Below are 19517 nucleotides of genomic sequence, written 5' to 3' on the forward strand. Positions count from 1 at the left end.
CAGTTAATCAGGGCAGCCGTTTATTTGGGGCAAATCTTAAAAAACAGAAACCAATCGAGAAAATAGAAAGGGTTTACTTTGATTAATTGGGACAGCATGCCATTTAATCGGGACAGCAGACCGCAGCACTGGAGATTACCCTCCGATTGTCTCCGACGGTACCACGTGGTTCAGTCGAAATTCTGGAGGTCACAACTATAAAACAATTAGCAGTCACCTGTTTATTGGGCTTTTCTGTTAGTGAAATCTATCATAAACAGACAGTAAACTCGATCTTACTGAATTTGCGATAATACCAACAGCTGGAATTCTGCAGCGGCTTCGTAGCCAGGTGGGAAGGAGCAGCAGTGCGTAGCACACGCTTCTTGATTAGACCGGGGTTCGAGCCTGTCGCCACCACCAAATACGGAAAGGTCAGGGAATGACCAACGCATATCCCGGAGCAATATGGCCTAGTTGCTAATGCTCCGAAAAACCAAATAACAAACAACAGCTGGAATTCTGTGGGTTATTATGGTGAAATGTGTTTACACTTACATGAAATCTTCAATCATATAAAAAAATTAATTTTCAGATCTTCTCTTCATTCCTATTTTTAAAGCTTTGTAACTCGTTACACACACGGTTCTCACTTGCACGTATTATGTTACTTGCAATTTGTGTGTGTGCCGTGTTCTTTGTTATTGATTGCTTATCTTTTTACTGTTTTAAATTTTAACCCCCACCCACAAATGTTAGTGAACAAAAATGTCAACTAGTTCGTATGTACATACTACAGTACGTATTAATTATTCCGATTATCACATATATTATTCCGATTTTCACATATCATTTAATTTTTTAATTGGTGGTAATAAAGGGTAAATTTGTGCTTAATATATCTTTGCTTTTATAGCTTGTGGATAATATTCCTCCTATTTTTGCTAATTAGAATCACTGTTCAATAGAATTAAAATTCAATTCGCAAACGTGATCACAATGACCAGCGCTTACCGCACATCATATAGTGAACAGTACTTTACTATGCTAACTATCAAATCACGTTACAATGGTGACTCAATCATAACGTGATTTGATTGTACAGTGAACCAATTGCAAATGGTGGGGGGGGGGGAGGTTATTGTATTTTTAACTATTTACATGAAATTTCGGATAATTGGGGCAGCTGCTTAATCGGGCCAAAATGCACTAGTCCCAACGTGTCCCAAATAACCGGAATGGACTGTGTGTGTGTGTGTGTATATATATATATATATATATATATATATATATATATAATAATAAATGCCAATGCAACTAACACTAATAATTATTTTTTTATACTAATTATTCTTTGTCATATTCATTATAATATGCACACACACACACGCACACGCACACGCGCGCGCGCGTACGCGCACACACATGCGTACGCGCGCGCACACACACACGCGTACGCGCACGCACACACACACACATATACTGTGGATTCCGGTTATTTGGGCCACCGGTTAATCGGGGCAGCCATTTATTTGGGGCAAATCTTAAAAAACAGAAACCAATTGATAAAGTAGCCACGGTTTACTTCGCTTAATTGGCGCAGGAGATCGCAACAATGGAGATTACCCTACGATTGTCTCTGAGGTACCAGATGGTTTGGTCGAAATGCTGGATTTTTTTTTTTTTTTTTTTTTTTTTGATTTGGTAGTTGTTGGCGCATCGGCTTCTGTGGCCATATTGCACCTCCCAAGGTTTTTGCAGTACTTTGATCCAAGCCCGAGGCGGGAATCGAACCCGCGACCTTTGGGTTGCCGGGCAGGTACTTTACCCACTCGGCTAGCCTGGTCGGCCGAAATGCTGGAGGTCACAACCATAAAAACAATAAAAACAATTAGCAGTCACCTGTTTATTGGGCTTTTCTGTTAGTGAAATCTATCATAAACGGACAGTAAACTCGATCTTACTGAATTTGCGATAATACCGACAGCTGGAATTCTGTGGGTTATTATGCTGAAATGTGTTTACACTTCCATGAAATCTTCAATCATATTAAAAAAATAAATTTCCAGCTCTTCTCTTCATTCCTATTTTTAAAGCTTTGTAACTCGTTACTCCGGTCTCACTTGCAATTTATGTGTGCCGTGTTCTTTGTTATTGATTGCTTATCTTTTTACTGTTTTAAATTTTAACCCCCACCCACAAATGTCAGTGAACAGAAATGTCAACTAGTTTAGTTAGTACGTAATTATTAGAGTACGTATTAATTATTCCGATTTTCCCGTATTTTTTAATTGGTAAGGTAATAAAGGGTAAATTTCTGCTTAATATATCTTTGCTTTTATAGCCTGTGGATAATATTCTTCCTATTTTTGCTAATTAGAATCGCTGTTTAATAGAATTAAAATTCAATTTACAAATGTGATCACAATGACCGGCGCTTACTACACTTCGTATAGTGAACCAATTGTAAAAAAAAAAAAAAAAAAAAAGGGGGGGGGGGGTACATTGTATTTTTAACTATTTACGTGAAACTTTGGATAATTGGGGCAGCCGCTTAATCGGGCCAAAATGCACTAGTCCTGATGTGTCCCAAATAACCGGAATGGACTGTATACTGTATGTGTGTGTGTGTGTGTGTATATATATATATATATATATATATATATATATATATATATATATATATATAGAGAGAGAGAGAGAGAGAGAGAGAGAGAGAGAGAGAGAGAGAGAGAGAGAGAGAGAGAGAGAGAGAGAGCTCTCTGAATGCACTGCCTCGCCCTTTCTTCATATTAATAATTTCATACTGACTTAGAAGACTTTTTCAATTCCATAAACGAGGAAAAAAAAAAAAAAAAAATTTTAACTCTCAGTTTACCAGCCAAGAGCATTCTCTGGGCCAGTAAACCAGTGAGCTGGCAATCATTAAGAGAAATCCCTTTATTTCATTATGTAATTATAGAAGAAAAACAATTCTAAAGTCTCAATTTAGGAATCACACAGAGAGAGAGAGAGAGAGAGAGATGCGGTGGTGATTCCCTGACCTTTCCGCATCCTCAAGACGTGTGTGCTACGTACTGCTGCTCCTGCCCACATGGCTACGGAGGCGCAGAGAGAGAGAGAGAGAGAGAGAGAGAGAGAGAGAGATAGTTATTAAATGTACACAGAACAGTCACCCTTATTAGATATTCTCCTCCATAGTAATAAGGTTACCTCTCTATCCATCAGAACACCCTGTATTAGCCTTGGCTGGGTCTTAGTCGAGATGTCAAAAGTGGCAAAGTGGTGGTGTTGTGATTGATTGCAGTTCAATGGCAAAGAACTACAGCAGCCTTATTGTGCAGTCATAGGACACTGAATGAAAATGGTACAGAGATTAATTAGCATCCATCATAGAAGTGAACTTATTTCAATTAACAATAATCAAATCAAGTTTGCTTTATTTCCTATGATGTGGTGTTGAGCTGATGTGTCAGACAAATTCAACAAACGTGCAAATGAACAAAGCAATGCTTCACACTGGTGTGGCCTATTCATGCCTATTCTTTTAAAAACTGGAGTTCCACAGTTGTGATTTGTGTTTAATTGGTAAAACATTTGTTAGTCTGAGATTGCCATAGTTTCTACCACTCACTGTAGCACGCCTACTGGATGAGAGCTTTATAGTCTGAAAACAGAACGTGTGCTTAGGCATATTACTAGCTGACTGGAAGTTTGGCTGCCTGATCTGCATTTTCATTTCTGGAAATTCTGGTACGCTCTGAAATAAAGAAGAACCTCAATGATTGACAAGTTGAATCAACCAAGATTGGATATGTTACATAACAAATAGGGAGGAGAGAAGACTTGCATTGCAGGGTATTTACTGAACTTGTAGAGTCTGTAAAGATTATACTGAAGTACAGGAAAAGTACATGAACAAGCAAATTTTAACTGCATACAATTCAGTAGTGTAGGCTGCACTCAACTGGGAACTTTTTTTTTTTTTTTTTATGAAAACCCCAAACACGAAAGGTCTCAAAACCTATAGTACTTAGTACCGTGCATGGGTTGAAGGAGAAGTATGGGGCAAGGGGATGCCAGAAACTTTGCTCTAGAGACTAAAGATGGGTTTCCCCACTTCAAGCCTCCAATAAGCAAAGTGGTGGTATTTCACCGGTTGATGAAAGTCATCTACCACCTTTACGGTGTATACACGGCATATATGAAAGACTATTGCACTACAGCAACTTCATTTTTAGAGACCAGTATATTTCTGAATATAATGAGAATTTGCAGAAATATACAAAGTAGCTGTCTGATATTCATATTTACAATAGAATGCTTCCCCATTTATCAAATGTCTTTATCAAAAGATGCAAATATAGAGTCAACAGAGGAGCTGGTTCAGAAGTTTCTTGGAGTATGCTGTTTAGGAGTACAATTAACCTGCCTTATTCTGGAAGGTTAATTTATTTTAGGCTTACTTCTAGATTTCAGTTTCCACAGTGGGTAGAAGAGATATGGCCATACAGTACAGGTCAGTGTTGAAAAAAAGTCGCAAGTTAGAGTTGAATGTGAAAGTGTCTGCAATTCAGCCCAGACATGAAAGGAGGGAGTATGTGATGAGAGCCTTGTCAATCAATTCAGCCATGGAGAGACTGTGCAAGGCTCAAGGGGTTGAATTTTTTTTCAGCCTGGTCTGTGCTTGTTGACAGGAGAGACTGCTTCTACAGGGATGGGGTACACTTAAATTGAAAGGGTGCAAGAATATTTGCTGATGCTATCAAGGCAGTGGCGCCTCCGTAGCCAGGTGGGCAGGAGCAGCGGTCCGTAGCACACGCTTCTTGATTAGACTGGGGTTCGAGCCCGTGAGCCACCAAATACGAAGGATGCGGAAAGGTCAGGGAATGACCACCGCATATCCTGGAGTAATAAGGCCTTAGTTGCTAATGCTCCTAAAAAAAAAAAAAACCAAAAATAACAAAAAAATCAAGGCAGTGTTAGGTGGGTCGGAAAACTGTTAGCTTGGGGGCATACACAGAATAAAAGGTTAACAGTGGATGCAGACAGAGGCAAAAGTGATTCTTGCACTGCTTCTATTAGAATGAGCAACAGCTTGGAAAGCAAGGCAATAGGGATTTATAGGACTGCCAGGAGTCATAGAGGAACAAGTAAATACATGTTCCTCTATGACTGCCAGGAGTTATAGAGGAACAAGTAAATACATGGGCTGTGTTAGGATAACTGAAAGTAGAAACAGGTGCATATATACACTTGCATGTACACAAATGCTAGGAGTATAGTTAATAAATTTGATGAGCTTTAAGTGCTAGTGAAGACATCAAAGGCAGATATTGTTGGGATATATCAGAGACCTGGTGTCACACAGATATAAGCAGTGCAGAATTGGAATTTGGGGAATACAATATGTACAGGAAGGATAGACAAGACAGGAAGGGAGGAGGGACTATGCTGTTAGTTAAGAAACACAAAATCTAAGGAAGTGCATCCAACTAATGTTGGTGGACAATGCAATGGTGAGTCTGTTTGGTGTGACACAAGTACTGGGAAAGGAAAAATGAGAGTAGGTGTGTTATAAAGCCTAATGAATCTGATGAGTATAATGAGCAATTGTGCAAAGAAATAGAGTAGGCCAGTAAATCAGAATGTCTTATAATGGGGGATTTTAACTTTCCAGATATTGACTGGAACTTGTGGATTGGTCACTCGCACACTAGCTGGACTTTTGTGGATTTAATGGATGACTGTTTTCTAGAGCAATACGTTCAAGCGGCAACCAAGGCAACCAGAGGGTGTAATACTCTTGATGTGATTACCAGCAGTGATTATTCATGCATTAAGAATTTGCAGATAAAGGAACTACTGGGTGACAGTGATCACAATGTACTGATGTGGGAATTACTTAAAAGAAGTAACTACCATCAAGACTAAAAGGAAGGGTTTTTGCTTTCGTAAAAGGTGACTGCAGGGGTCTCAACAGTTTTTCAATTCTGTACAGTGGGATCAACTGAGGATGTTGCCAACGTCTTCAGAGACTTAATTTTGGAGGCTACTAGGCTTTTCAATCCAACTAAGAAATACACTTCAAGGTTTAGGCCAAAATGGATGTCGGATGAATTAATGAGGCTCGTGGCAGAGAACAAAAATGTATGGGATGCATATAAAGTATCAGGTGACACAGAAGCTTATGGCAGATATAAGCTAGTCTGTAATCAAGAATCAGCTGTTGTTTAGACACTGTTGTTTCTCCTTTTATTAATGACATCAATGAAGGGATAGTAGGTGTGGTGTCAAAATTTGCAGATGACCTAAAGATTGGTAGAGTCATTAGTGATAATTTGAACAGACTTCAATGATAGTCAGAGAAGTAGCAAATTTGTTTTAATGCAGCTAAATTAGAGGTATTACACTGAGATAATAGCAATCCCAAAATAAATTATACACTTGGTGGGGTTGAATTAAAAACAGTGAAGGAGGAAAGTGATCTGGGAGATCTGATGCATGAAGATATGAAGTTTTCTGAACAGTGTAAATAAGCAGATATGAAGTTTTCTAAACAGTAGTAGTAGTAGTAGTGGCATGTGATGCAAGAAAGCATGTGTATCAGCTTATGCAGCATCAGCCAAAAAAAAAAAAAAAAACACACCATTTCCTCCAAATGCCTGTCCAGTTCCTCCTTAAATTTATTCAACCTATCAACTTCCACAACGACAGATGGAAGTTTGTTCCAGCAATTAACCACCCGCTGGCTAAAGGCAAATTTCCGCACATCTATTCTACATCTGTCTTCTTAATTTGAATTTATGCCCCCTTAGGTTCTATGAATGTAAAACCCTTCCCTTTACCTTCGACAGTAGTTGCATCTTTAAGTAAACCAAAACTGAATAGTAGTAGTAGCGGCATTTGATGCAAGAAAGCAAGTGTATGAGTTTATGCAGCATCAGCCAAAAAAAAAAAAAAAAAAAAAAAAAAAATCACACCATTCCCTCAAAATGCACGTCCAGTTCCTCCTTAAATTTATTTAACCTATCAACTTCCACAACAACAGATGGAAATTTGTTCCAGCAATTTACTACCTGCTGGTTACAGGCAAATTTGAGTTTATGCCCCCTTAGTTCATAATCTGAACAAGAGGGAAGGATCCCATTAGAAATCAGTGTGTTCAATCCATTCAAGGCCTTATACACCTCAATCAGATCACCGCACAGGTACCTTAGTCTCCAGCTGCTGCAATTTGCAGAACTTAAGCCTCCCTTTGTAAGAGGATCCCTTCATTCCACTCACCAATCTTGTTGTCCTTCTCTGTACACGTTCAAGCAAATATACATCCTTCCTAAAATGAGGCCTCCAGACCTGTACGCAGTACTCAAGGCGTGGCCTGACTATTGCCTTATACATAGGGACAATCACCTCCTTTTCCCTGCTAGCAAAATTCCTATATATTATTGACAAAACCCCATGACCTGCCCTGGCAGCCTGTCTGCATTGCTCAGAAAACTTCATATCTGCCTGCACAATTACTCCCAGGTCTTTTTCATTTTCTACCACCTTAAGTGTAGTACCACACAGCTGGTACGTTTCTCTGGGGTTACTTCTACCCATATGCAGTACTTTGCATTTGTCAAGGTTAAACTTCAGTTGCCATTTCTTAGCCCACCTGCACAAATTATCTAGATCCTGTTGCAGTAGCACACTGCCATTACTGTCATTAGCAAACCTGCCAACCTTTGTATCATCTGCAAACTTCGACATTAAGCCTGATATACCTTCATCAATATCATTGATAAATATACAAAACAGTGGAGCCAACACCAAACCCTGTGGGACACCACTAATAACGTTAGTCCACGAAGAATCGCTACTTCTCAGTTCATCTGACAAATTTTTCTATATTTTGTTGATTACCACCCTCTGTCTTCTCCCACTTAACCATCCTTTTATCCACTGTAGCAACTTACCCTTAATATCATTCTGCTCCAATTTGTACAATAGTCTTCCATGCGCAACAGTGTTGAAAGCTTTCCTGAAATCCAAATATATGATATCAAAATAATATTTTGCATCCAGTTCCTTTGTAACCACATCATAATATCCAATCAAATTTGTCAGACAAGACTTTCCCTTAACAAACCCATGCTGTGTCTGAATTATTGCTGTAGTCTTGTCTAGATGATCCTGCAATGCATCTTTAACCAGTGACTCCATTATTTTACCCGGAACAAAAGTTAAACTAACTGGTCTGTAATTACTCGTGTCAGTGTAAATAGCAGATATGAAGTTTTCTGAACAGTGTACTATGCATTTGTCAATATTAAAATTCAATTGCTACTTCTCAGCTCATCTGCCAAAGTTGTCTATATTTTGTTGCAGTAAAATACCCATGGTGCCTTATCGATGATTTATTGAATGTTATCCTGAAGAAATAGGGAGGACTTAATCTGACTGCAACAGGCAGTTGTAAGACAGCATTTGGAATACTGTGCTCAAGTATGGAGATCTCATCTGAAGAAAGACAGACATTGAACTTCTTGAAAGGGCCAAAAGATGGGCAGCTTGAATGGTGAAATCGGGAAAAGGATGACCACACGAGGAAAGAATCAGATTACGTGAACTACAGGGCTTGGCAACCAGGCATCTCAGATGTTACCTGATTGAGGTTTATAAGGTTCTGAGAGGGATTAGTAAAATGAATGAGGGTGGAATTTTCACTGTTACATGGAATTCCATGACTAGGTGCCATAAATTCATATTTTGATTTGGTTGAGGTTTAGATTACATTGCAGGTTTCTTTTGGCCAGCAAGTTATTGATCACTGGAACAAGTTGCAGGTAGTTGAGGCTCTCGGTTTGATTAAATTCAAAGGTCAACTGGATACTTACCTGTGTGAGGAATGAAGCTTAGAATTTACATTTTCTTTCTTTTTTTTTTTTTGTCAATGCAGCAAAAGGCTATGGCTTCATTGCGCTATATTGTGAATACTATTATTATTACTTACTATGAGTGTGATACCACAAAACTGGTACATTAATCTATGGGATTACAACTCCCCATATGAAGTACTATGCATTTATCAATATTAAAATTCAATTGCTACTTCTCAGTTCATCTGACAAATTTTTCTATATTTTGTTGCAGTAAAATACAATGATTACTGTGAATAACTACCCTGCCAATCTTCGTACCATCTGTAAACATATATTAAGCCTGATACACTTTCATCAATATTATAATTATAGAAAACAACAATAGCCCCAGAACTGAGTCCTGGGGAACTCCACTGAGAACATCATTCCAAGAAGAGTAGTGGCCATTGATTAGTGAGTAGTGCCCACTGATAATATTATTCCAAGAAGGGTAGTGCCCACAGACAGAGAGTCTGTGGGCAATTTCCCACAAAGCCATGCTGTGACCGCAGTTACTGCATTCCTGTCTAGATGATCCTGCATCACTTCTTTGACTGGTGACTCCATTATTTTCTCTAAAACAGGTCAGGCCAACAGTTTTGTAATTACTCATGTTTCCTTTTGATCCCCCTCTGTAAATTGGGGATACATTTACACATTTCCAGCCCACAGAGATCTCTCCTGAATTCAGGTATGTTCTCATAATCACTGTTAAGTTTGCTTACCTGTTGTGCTGCCCCCTTTAATATAACTGGATGGATTGTATCTGCCTCAGGTACTTTTACATTTAGCTTCAACAATTTCTTCAACTGCTAGCTGGGAGCTGAATCTGAATTCAGCTCCCAGCTAGCAGTTGACTCACTTCTGGAATCCTTATCCCTAAAAATTCCTTTTGTGAATGCAGATGAAAAATACCCGTACAGATAGGAATCTCAGCAATTTTTAGTTATACAGTGGATTCTGGTTATTTGGGCCACCGGTTAATCAGGGCAGCTGTTTATTTGGGGCAAATCTTAAAAAACAGAAACCAATTGAGAAAATAGCCAGGGTTTATTTTGCTTAATTCGGACAGCATGCCGTTTAATCGGGGCAGGAGACTGCAGCACTGGAGATTACCCTACGATTGTCTCCGATGGTACTACGTGGTTTGGTCGAAATTCTGGAGGTCAAAACAATAAAAACAATTAGCAGTCACCTGTTTATTGGGCCTATCTGTTAGTAAAATCTATCATAAACGGACAGTAAACTCGATCTTACTGAATTTGGGATAATACCGACAGCTGGAATTCTGTGGGTTATTATGGTGAAATGTGTTTACACTTCCATGAAATCTTCAATCATATAAAAAAATTAATTTTCAGATCTTCTCTTCATTCGTATTTTTAGAGATTTGTAACTCGTTACTCGGTTCTCACTTGCGCGTATTGTGTTACTTGCAATTAATGTGTGCCGTGTTCTTTGTTATTCATTGCTTATTTTTTTACTGTTTTAAATTTTAACCCCTACCCACAAATATCAGTGAACAAAAAGTCAACTACTTCATATGTACATATTACAGTATGTATTAATTATTCCGATTATCACGTATATTCTTCCGATTTTCACGTATTTTTTAATCGGTAAGGTATTAAAGGGTAAACTCCTGCTTAATATATCTTTGCTTTTATAGCGTGTGGATATTCCTCCTATTTTCGCTAATTAGAATTGCTGTTTAATAGAATTAAAATTCAATTCAGAAACGTGATCACAATGACTGGAGATTACTGCACATCGTATAGTGAACGGTATTTTACTATGTTGAGTTTGTCGTAACGTGATTTGATTGTACAGTGAACCAACTGTAAAAAAAAAAGGGGGGGGGGGCGATAAATAGTTAAAAATACATTGTATTTTTAACTATTTACGTGAAACTTCGGATAATTGGGGCAGCCGCTTAATCGGGCCAAAATGTACTAGTCCTGACATGTCCCAAATAACCGGAATGGACTGTATTTAAAATTTCAGCATTCTGAAATGTTAAATGTAATTGTAAATTACATTTAACAGAAACTACTAGCAAAAAAATCATCAAGCACGCACGCACGCACGCACACACACACACACACACACACACACACACACACACACACACACACACACACACACACACACACACACACACACACACACACACACACACACACACACGTGTTGTTTGTAACATAAATAAAGTGTCTGTGAAAATGGAAATGAAAAATACACAAAATGCCTGAACTGTTTAAGTTAAAGCACTTTGTGTATTTGTATAAATAAATTTTGCTCCCACCCTTTTTCGAATACTACAGACAAGTTTGGAAACGCAGTGCCTGATACACAGTCAGGAGTAGTCGCCTGATGAAATTTTGGAGGATTAGACATATGATAACTTTTGTTATTTTCCTTTTTCATATGTCTAATCATATGTCTAATCCTACACATTTTGGAGGATTAGACATATGATAACTTTTGTTATTTTCCTTTTTCTGCTTATTTTGCTTCTTAACAGTTTAATATTACTACTATATACATATATAAGTATTCATGAATTAAACAATGCAATTTCTTAAAATTTAAAAAAAATTGTAAAATGCATTTTAATCATATTCCATTAATACACTGTTTTGATAAACATTGTTTTGAAAACAAAGTCATATGCAGAGAAAAACAATTTTTTTAAATAATTTCATAAGATCTGATGAAATAATAAACTAAATTAATAAGGCAGAAAAGAACTTACTCTTACAGTTTTCAGCCAATCTATTTCATTGGTTAGCAAGTTCTGGGCTGTGGGAAGAGGGCAATGGGCAGCAGATGCATAATTTAATAATCGACAAAGTAACTGGAAAAACTCATGTGAATTCTTTGCATATTCCTTTACTGTTGTCTGTAAATTAAAAAAAAAAAAAAAAACAAAAAAAAAAAAACAAATGCACATCTTATTAATCTAACAGAAGTATAAATTAAAACAATTCCAAGCATTTATGAAGATTCTGTTTTTAAACCAGATAAAAATATCGAGCCAGAGAAATTCAATATTCTACAGATTAAAAATTAGGCAATATTGTCCTTTAGTCTCAGGAAAGTTTATTTTTCCTATTTTATGTATTCCTTTAAGTATCTACCTACTGTAATGATTTGGAAATTATACTTAAGTCAAAATTGAAAATGTAATGATAATTCATAGAATGATTAATAGCACTGAAGCTGATGCATGCATTCTCTGAGCTATGCTGAAGCTGTGCTTCCTGCCTCGAAGTCTAAAACTGCAATAGAATGAAATTTGAGGAACACTGATGTCAAGTGGACCTAATTTTGGCAAAGTCAGGTCGGTCAGTGATAGCTAGGGCTTATCCCGGAGAATTCCCGGGAAAAAATCCTATCTTAAAAATTCCCGATATCCAGGAAAAGCAAAAATATTTCCCAAGAAATTGAGATTTTTTATTTTTGTAATAGTTTATTACAACCTGCTACATAGTTTATTTTAAAATGCTTAATTTTTGTTTAAATATATGTAGTTCTAAACTACCATTTCATTAGAAATGTGAGAGATTTTTAAGGATTTTAATGCCAACAAAAATTGCTTAAGATGAATTAAAGCTCTCTTATCTATGGGAGGACAGATATCCAAAAATCCTTGAAGATATGTTAAACTGCATAAAAACCAGTGCAACTTGCAGTTCAAGTATTAAATAATCACAATGCAAATCTATTAACAAGTGAAGGAATTTTTAGATTCCTCTTTCGTAATTTGGAAAATCAAAATTGCATTTTAAATAATAAGCTTGTAAAGGAGATTAAACAGCAGCTTTTTAAATGTAGAGATAAAGCCTTTAAGTGTCCCTTATTAGATATTTAAGCAATACAAATAGGGGTATACTCCACATTATGGGTACTAGTCTATTAAAAAAATTCAATTTTTTTTTTTTTTTGCTTGAATCTGTCCCGAATTTGGCCATGCCCGAAACGTGGTGACAAGGTGTACCCATAATCTGGAGTTCAGCCCCAAATAGTTTAAATGAGGTTAATAATATATTTTTTTTTTTTTTGTTTTTTTTGCTATGGCAAATAAAAATGAAATTATGTTTTCTGTGAAATTGATAATGGAAAGAATTTTCAAATAAAAGTGTACTTGAATAGAAGAGTCTGAAAGAGAAAATAATACAAACAAAGAAATGGAAAATTCAGAACCCGGGGAATTATAAGCACATCTAAAAACAGAGGAGTTGGGAACAGACATATTCATTTCAACAGCAAAAGCAGAGCCAATCCAATCAAATAAGTTATTTTCATCATTAAGAAGTGAGATGAATTTATATGAAGTGACATGTACACTGACACCAAATCTAAAAATTTTATTAGATGCACTTCTAACAATTAGATCTACTTCAATCGAAAACAAAAGAAATTTTTCTACTTCAGGCTTATTTGGAACTAAGCAAAGATCCAGGCTTTCCAACCAAGCAATTAATGTACTGTGTTTTTTAAAATTTCATTTCAACAAAAATTGTAAATGTTAAATGCTAATACTGTATTAGTTTTGCTTATTATTTGTTTTGTTTGAGTATTAGTGTTTACTTAGGATTTATTTTATGCTAATCTCAAAAATCTGTACTCTATGAATGTAATAAAATTTTCTGTTTACACTCAACAAACCATGTGTCTCATTTTTTAATATCTAATTATCTTTAAATTTCAGTTTTTTACTACAAAGTGCTGTTCATTATTATAGTATTTTATGAATAAGGACAAAATTCATAAAATACTAGAATAAGGACAAAAATTCTTATCAAAAAGACAGAAAATATTTAATCAATAAAATAAAATTTTTGGGAATTCTCGAGAACTGCAATTTCCCATTCCTGGTACCAGAAGATTAAAAAATGTTTGGAATATAGAAACCCTACTGACAGTCAAATCCTCTACTTTCACTTTAATGATGATGGGACTGTTAGTAACCCTGGATATAACCCACACGTGCAATACAGCACCTAGCACTGGAGGTGACCACCCAAGTGTGAACCAATGGAAGCAGGAGTCATGGTGTGGTGCCTACACCACATGGAGGCATGCCACCCCCCAGTCAATACTAGGTGGTAGATTACTCTCATCAACCGTTGCAATACCACGACTCTGCTAAGTGGAGGCTTGAAGTGGGAAACCCATGTTTAGTGTTCAGAACATAGCTCCGGCAACTCCTTTCCCCCATCCCATCTCTTCCATCACGCAGTATGAAAACGGTGTTCACAGGCTCAAAGCTAAATAATGCACCATGGTGAACATATTGGTAACTCTTCAGGAGGCTTCCGAATCAGTTAGTGTATAATCTCACTGCCTCCACAATGCCAGATAGTGAGTGGAGGGAGTGACACTTACTAATTAATTAAAAACTATTTTGTTTTTAATTTTGCACCATGTTTCTGTTAGCCCTATTATGTTAGCATTTGTAGTCCTAACCAGGAGTTCAAATTCAGCCATTTTACTGACAACACTCTTGACATTACTTCAGACACAGTTAAGACTAAGCATTCTTCTATAGTTTACTACACTGGTACATCCTTGAAGTTATTTAAACTTGTTTCCCTATCTTTCCCATCCCACTCATTTGAAACATTGCTACCATCAGAACGTCTTGCCAACACTGGCTGTTGTGGCAATGAACAAGAATTCTTGAGGTGAGTGGAAGCATTAATCATCAGATAAATTTGGATCTATATTACCTTCCACCCTCCACTAGCATTTCCCCGAACCTTTAAGGTATCAAATGATACTTGCAAAAATCCTTGCACTACCTTTGTTCATTCAAATACCACCTTTACAAAATAAATTCCTTCTACTTACATGCCTGGCCACACTGATAAAAATCCCCCCTCCCCAATATTCCCTCAAGTCTTAAGTTAATCCACATGCTTTCAGCATATAATCCCTCCTATTGTGTCTGGGCAGAATTGCAGCCACATTCTGATTCTAACTTGCTGCATTTTTTTTCACAATGGTCCTATATTTATTAAACAAATGGTCAGGTCCTGTTTCTTTAATATCATTAGTCCCCACATGAATAATAATGCTCTTTCTCCCCCTTAAAATTTGACAATATGTTGGTAACATCAACTTTGCCACAACCGACTATATACTTGCCATATATTTCTGTTTTACCTTAATAATTATGCCGTGCATTTTTCTTTTTTGTCACTAGACTCATCAGTACATTTGTCACCCATTTAGGTTTCAAATGTATCTCTTAATTGGTATGAAAAAGGTTACTAGCTTGCACAATTATTCTGCATCACATATATCTGAGAGGCACCATGTCCCTGATATTTCTACAGTGTCCACATCTTCTGACCTAACCAAATGTGAAGTTCTCAGATTTATTTACTACACTCCTAGCATTAGTATGCAAGCAAGTGCATTTGTTTTTAATCCTAAGAACCATTATGCATCTCATATAGCTGTTTGAGCACTGCAAATAGGCCTGTATGCTCCAACACCTCACCATTCAGTTGCTGTATTTTCTAATAGAAGCAGTGCAAGAATTTCTTTTACTTCTGTTTGAGGCTGCTATTAATCTATTATTCCATGTACCCCTCCCACGAATCTAGCAGTTTTCTGACTCACCTAATACTGCCTCAATAACATCAGCAAAAATTTCTCTCCAGAGCCAAACTGATTGAGAAAGCTCTCAGAATGTACTTCTTCTACTGTGAATGGAGAGAATTGCAGACAGTTTTTTTTTTTAGGATTAAAAAATCCTAACCAGTTTTTTCAACACAGTCCTGCAGGCTATAGGTTGAACACTCAAAATAAAACAAAGTTAAGAAGAAATCATCTTGAATCATGAAAAGTACTCACTAGTTTTAGGCAAATGATATGAACAAAATGTAATTTATTTAGTTAAATACAACAAAATCACGATGAAGATATGTTTAAACACATATACTCGACACAACTGAGTCCTGCTGGCTAGGAAGACAGAATGAGGCAGTCTATTAACTTATTAGTAAAAGACCTTAAAACTTTGAAATATTAATAAATAGCAATGCATTGAAAACCAATACTGAAAGCAAATATCCCATATTCATAAGAAGAATAACTACTTTGCCCTCGGTGGGTTCCCAATTCTTAATTTACTAGCAAATTGAAACAAGTATTTCAATAAGTAATATTATTTCACTCTTGGAATTCTTCATAGGGGTGAATGATTTGTAATGAAACTAGTTCATTACAATGGAAGGAGAGAACTGAAAGCAGGAGTTTTACACTCTGCAGGTAAAATTTTATTTACAAAAAACAATCACAAAAAAACTTATACATGCATTATGTAAGTAAAGTTCTTGCCCCTATTACTATTATTTTAAACAAAAGAATGAATAGTGATCCATATTGAAACATTAAATAGCGAAGAGGGCTAGCCCATATTCAAGACAAACTGAAACATATTAATAATCATGCTCCTGAATGACCAAAATTTCTGTATCTCATGAAAATTAAAAAGACAAAACAGAACCTAATGACAGCATATTCATAATTAAAATTAAGGATAATCAATTTTTGATATGAAATAAAATGAATATACATTTTTTTATATTAAAAATAAAACGTCCTGTGATGTTTTATAATCAATTTCAAGTTCGTAGTATATTATAAAGACAGTGCTCCCTTATAAGATTACTCCAAAACTGAACAGTATCAATAATTAATATCAGAAGTGGCAACATGATATGACAAATTATTTACCAACAATCGCTATGGTTGGAAATGAAATTGTCACACACCTATCCTACAACTATCCTGTTCCGATTTAAATTTATGTCCCTTTGTGTATGGTGTGCAAGAAAAGATAATGCCACTGGCACATTTAGTTTACTCAATCTATTCACATTCTTAAATGTTTCAATCAAGTCTTCTATAATTGCCTAATTTTCAGATATTGAAATTTACAAAGATCAGTCTTTCTTGCTTTACAGTCCCTGACTAATATTGTTGAATTTCCCTGCACCTGCATATCTACATCCATCCTAAAATGATGGCTGACAAACCTCTATGCAGCACTCCAGATGCAGCCAAATCATTGATTTATACAATGAATAATTATCACTTTGCCCATGCTAGCAAAGTTTCTGTATAACATTTTCTCAGAGCTGTTCTAGCTGCCTAAATACACTGCTCAGTGAACCCCACGGACTGTATAATTTAATTACTCATAGGTCTTCATTTTTCACAACCCTGAGTGTGTTACCACCCAAATGGTATGATGCACTGGGATTATTTATACTAAAATATATCCAGTACCTTGCATTTATCAACATAAAACTTCCATTACTGCTTTTCAACACTACCGAAGGGAAGTTAGTACAGCAAAACCCTGTGCTCTTGTCAATATCACTAATCAATAGAGAAAACAGTAAGGGATCCAAACACTGAACTCTGTTAAACTCGACTACTTGGAACTCTGACTTCCTTTCTTTGGAATTTACTTTCCAGTGCTATCCACTACCTTGCATTTATCAACAACTGCTCCTTCAATTGCTACTTTTCAGCCTCTGCCTAATTTAGTATTAGCCATATAGTGCAAGGAAGCTAGTGCAGCAAAACTCTGTGCTTTCATCATTATCATTAATAAATATCAAAAACAGTAAGGGATCCAACGATGAACTCTGGTGAACTTGACTACTTGGAACTCTGAGGTCCTTTCTTTAGAACTTACTTTCTGCAGTCTAACAGTAAAGTAATTAATTTATTGTTAATTCACAAGGAAAATAACTTAAATTCATTGAAAATGAAAATTCTTAACAATGAAGTAGTTTTCCTTTGTAATTTTAATGTTCAACTCCAGCTAGCTTCAGTTTTCTAGTTTCATGGACCCAGCTGGTCAAGATGCTGAAGCTTTTGTGATTACTACCGCTTGCATACAACTTTTTCATTTACCTATCAGAATATCAGACAGTCCTAACTGCACAGCATCACACATACTTGCACTCCTATATACACACATTTGCCGGCTTTTGCTTTTTGCCTTTTCAGATGCTACAGCGGTATATAAGACCCTGGAGACTGCAATTAAAACAAACACATCTTGATGCCTTGCACAACACTGCTGTGCAGTTAGGATTGTCTAATTAAACTTTGATTTTCATTATTAATGTAGAATTTAGATAGACATAGAATGTAGCATAACACACTGGCTTGAATCCAAATCTCCACCTTCATTTTCTGTTTTCACTAAAGCTCACAACAATAGTAAAATGGTTATTAATCAATTCAAATTCAATTTTGAACATGCTAGGAGTAGAAAATTTGCTTTTCAACTAAATGGTAGTTGAGTATTCTGGTCTGTTGCCAACTTTTGTCCATCTATATTCCCACTTCTGTTACAACCTGATGGCTCTATTGTATTCTCAGGTAAAGAAAAAGCCAGATTACTGGCATCCCACTTTTCTTCTAATTCTTGTATGAAAAAAAAAAAAAAAAAAGTTTACACTACAAAGAATATGCTCACTTAGAAAAGCTCTACAAAAAGAATGCAAGGCATCCTAGGCCAGACAAAATAAAATATCTGTAGTCCTAGCTGCATATCTGAAGGTCACAAATATATCGGGAAATGATCTGGCAAAACAAAGTGCCAATGTAAACCATTTTTTTCATTTGTGACTGCTTCTCTGCTATAGGTTAAAGGTAAATAATAAAAATGATGATCAGCAACACTGAAGCAGCAGAATAAGTTTAGATGACTATGGTTATTTTTGAACAATGGCAAAAAAACAGTAATCACAGCTAGTAGAATAACATTATGTTAAGAAACACATACTTACCACAAGCTGGGTAAACAATAATGTGATAAAGAAAACAAGTGACTGGTGGCCAGGATAACATTTTGTTGCAACAACACAAAACTGTTCAGCAGCAGATAGTCTGACTGATCTGTAAAATATGCAGACAATGTATTTTACTTAAAATTAATATTTATAGCAATGAGAAGGGTATCTAAAATTTCTAGTTTTAAAAACAAAATACGAGCAGAGTGAGAGAGAGAGAGAGAGAGAGAGAGAGAGAGAGAGAGAGAGAGAGAGAGAGAGTAGTTACCTGTTTTTACAAATCAATAAGAGGTCAATAATAAACAAATGCCATGCTCTATCTTTCATTAGAATATCTAATGTCTCAGGACAGAGAGCTATTGCTATTGACAAATCTTCCAAGGCTTCTTTGCACAACTGAATTTCTTCTGGGTCCACTGGTTTACTTGTCTGCAGATTATGAAACAGAATTCATTCACAATAAGCACTGAACATCAGGCACAAAATAACAATTTATTAATTTTTACACTTCTACCTTTCTTCATTAATGACGGTACAATATATAATTTAGTAAAGGGTGGGGGGGGGGGTCAAGAATCCTTCCCCAACCACCGGTTTGCCAACCATGGATTTCAGAAAATATTTTTTATTTATTTCAAAAATTGTACAAAGACATTTCAGGATTCTGTAACTAATTAAAAAACTGCAAACAAACATCCATTACATTACAATAAAATATATTAGAAAAGCAGCTGTTTCAAATTTTAACATTTGATTTCCATGTTTGTCATTATTAATCTTGTACAAAAGGCTAGATTAGGTA

General features: G+C 36.1%; 1 protein-coding gene across 4 annotated transcripts in view; it reads right to left on the reverse strand.

Moving 5' to 3' along the window:
• faf (ubiquitin carboxyl-terminal hydrolase-like faf) overlaps positions 1-19517 on the reverse strand; it is a 1326265-nt gene that overhangs the window by 601599 nt on the left and 705149 nt on the right. For all 4 annotated transcript variants that reach the window (XM_090382082.1, XM_090382083.1, XM_090382080.1 and 1 more), the window contains 3 exons: positions 18984-19144; positions 18713-18821; positions 11641-11787 (listed from right to left, as the gene is read on the reverse strand). In XM_090382082.1, coding sequence (XP_090238208.1) covers positions 11641-11787; positions 18713-18821; positions 18984-19144 — 417 coding nt within the window. The remainder of the gene's footprint in view (positions 1-11640; positions 11788-18712; positions 18822-18983; positions 19145-19517) is intronic.

This window comes from Mastigoproctus giganteus, chromosome 9 (assembly GCF_048544385.1).
Source record: "Mastigoproctus giganteus isolate SK-2022 chromosome 9, ASM4854438v1, whole genome shotgun sequence".
Taxonomy (NCBI): domain Eukaryota; kingdom Metazoa; phylum Arthropoda; class Arachnida; order Uropygi; family Thelyphonidae; genus Mastigoproctus; species Mastigoproctus giganteus.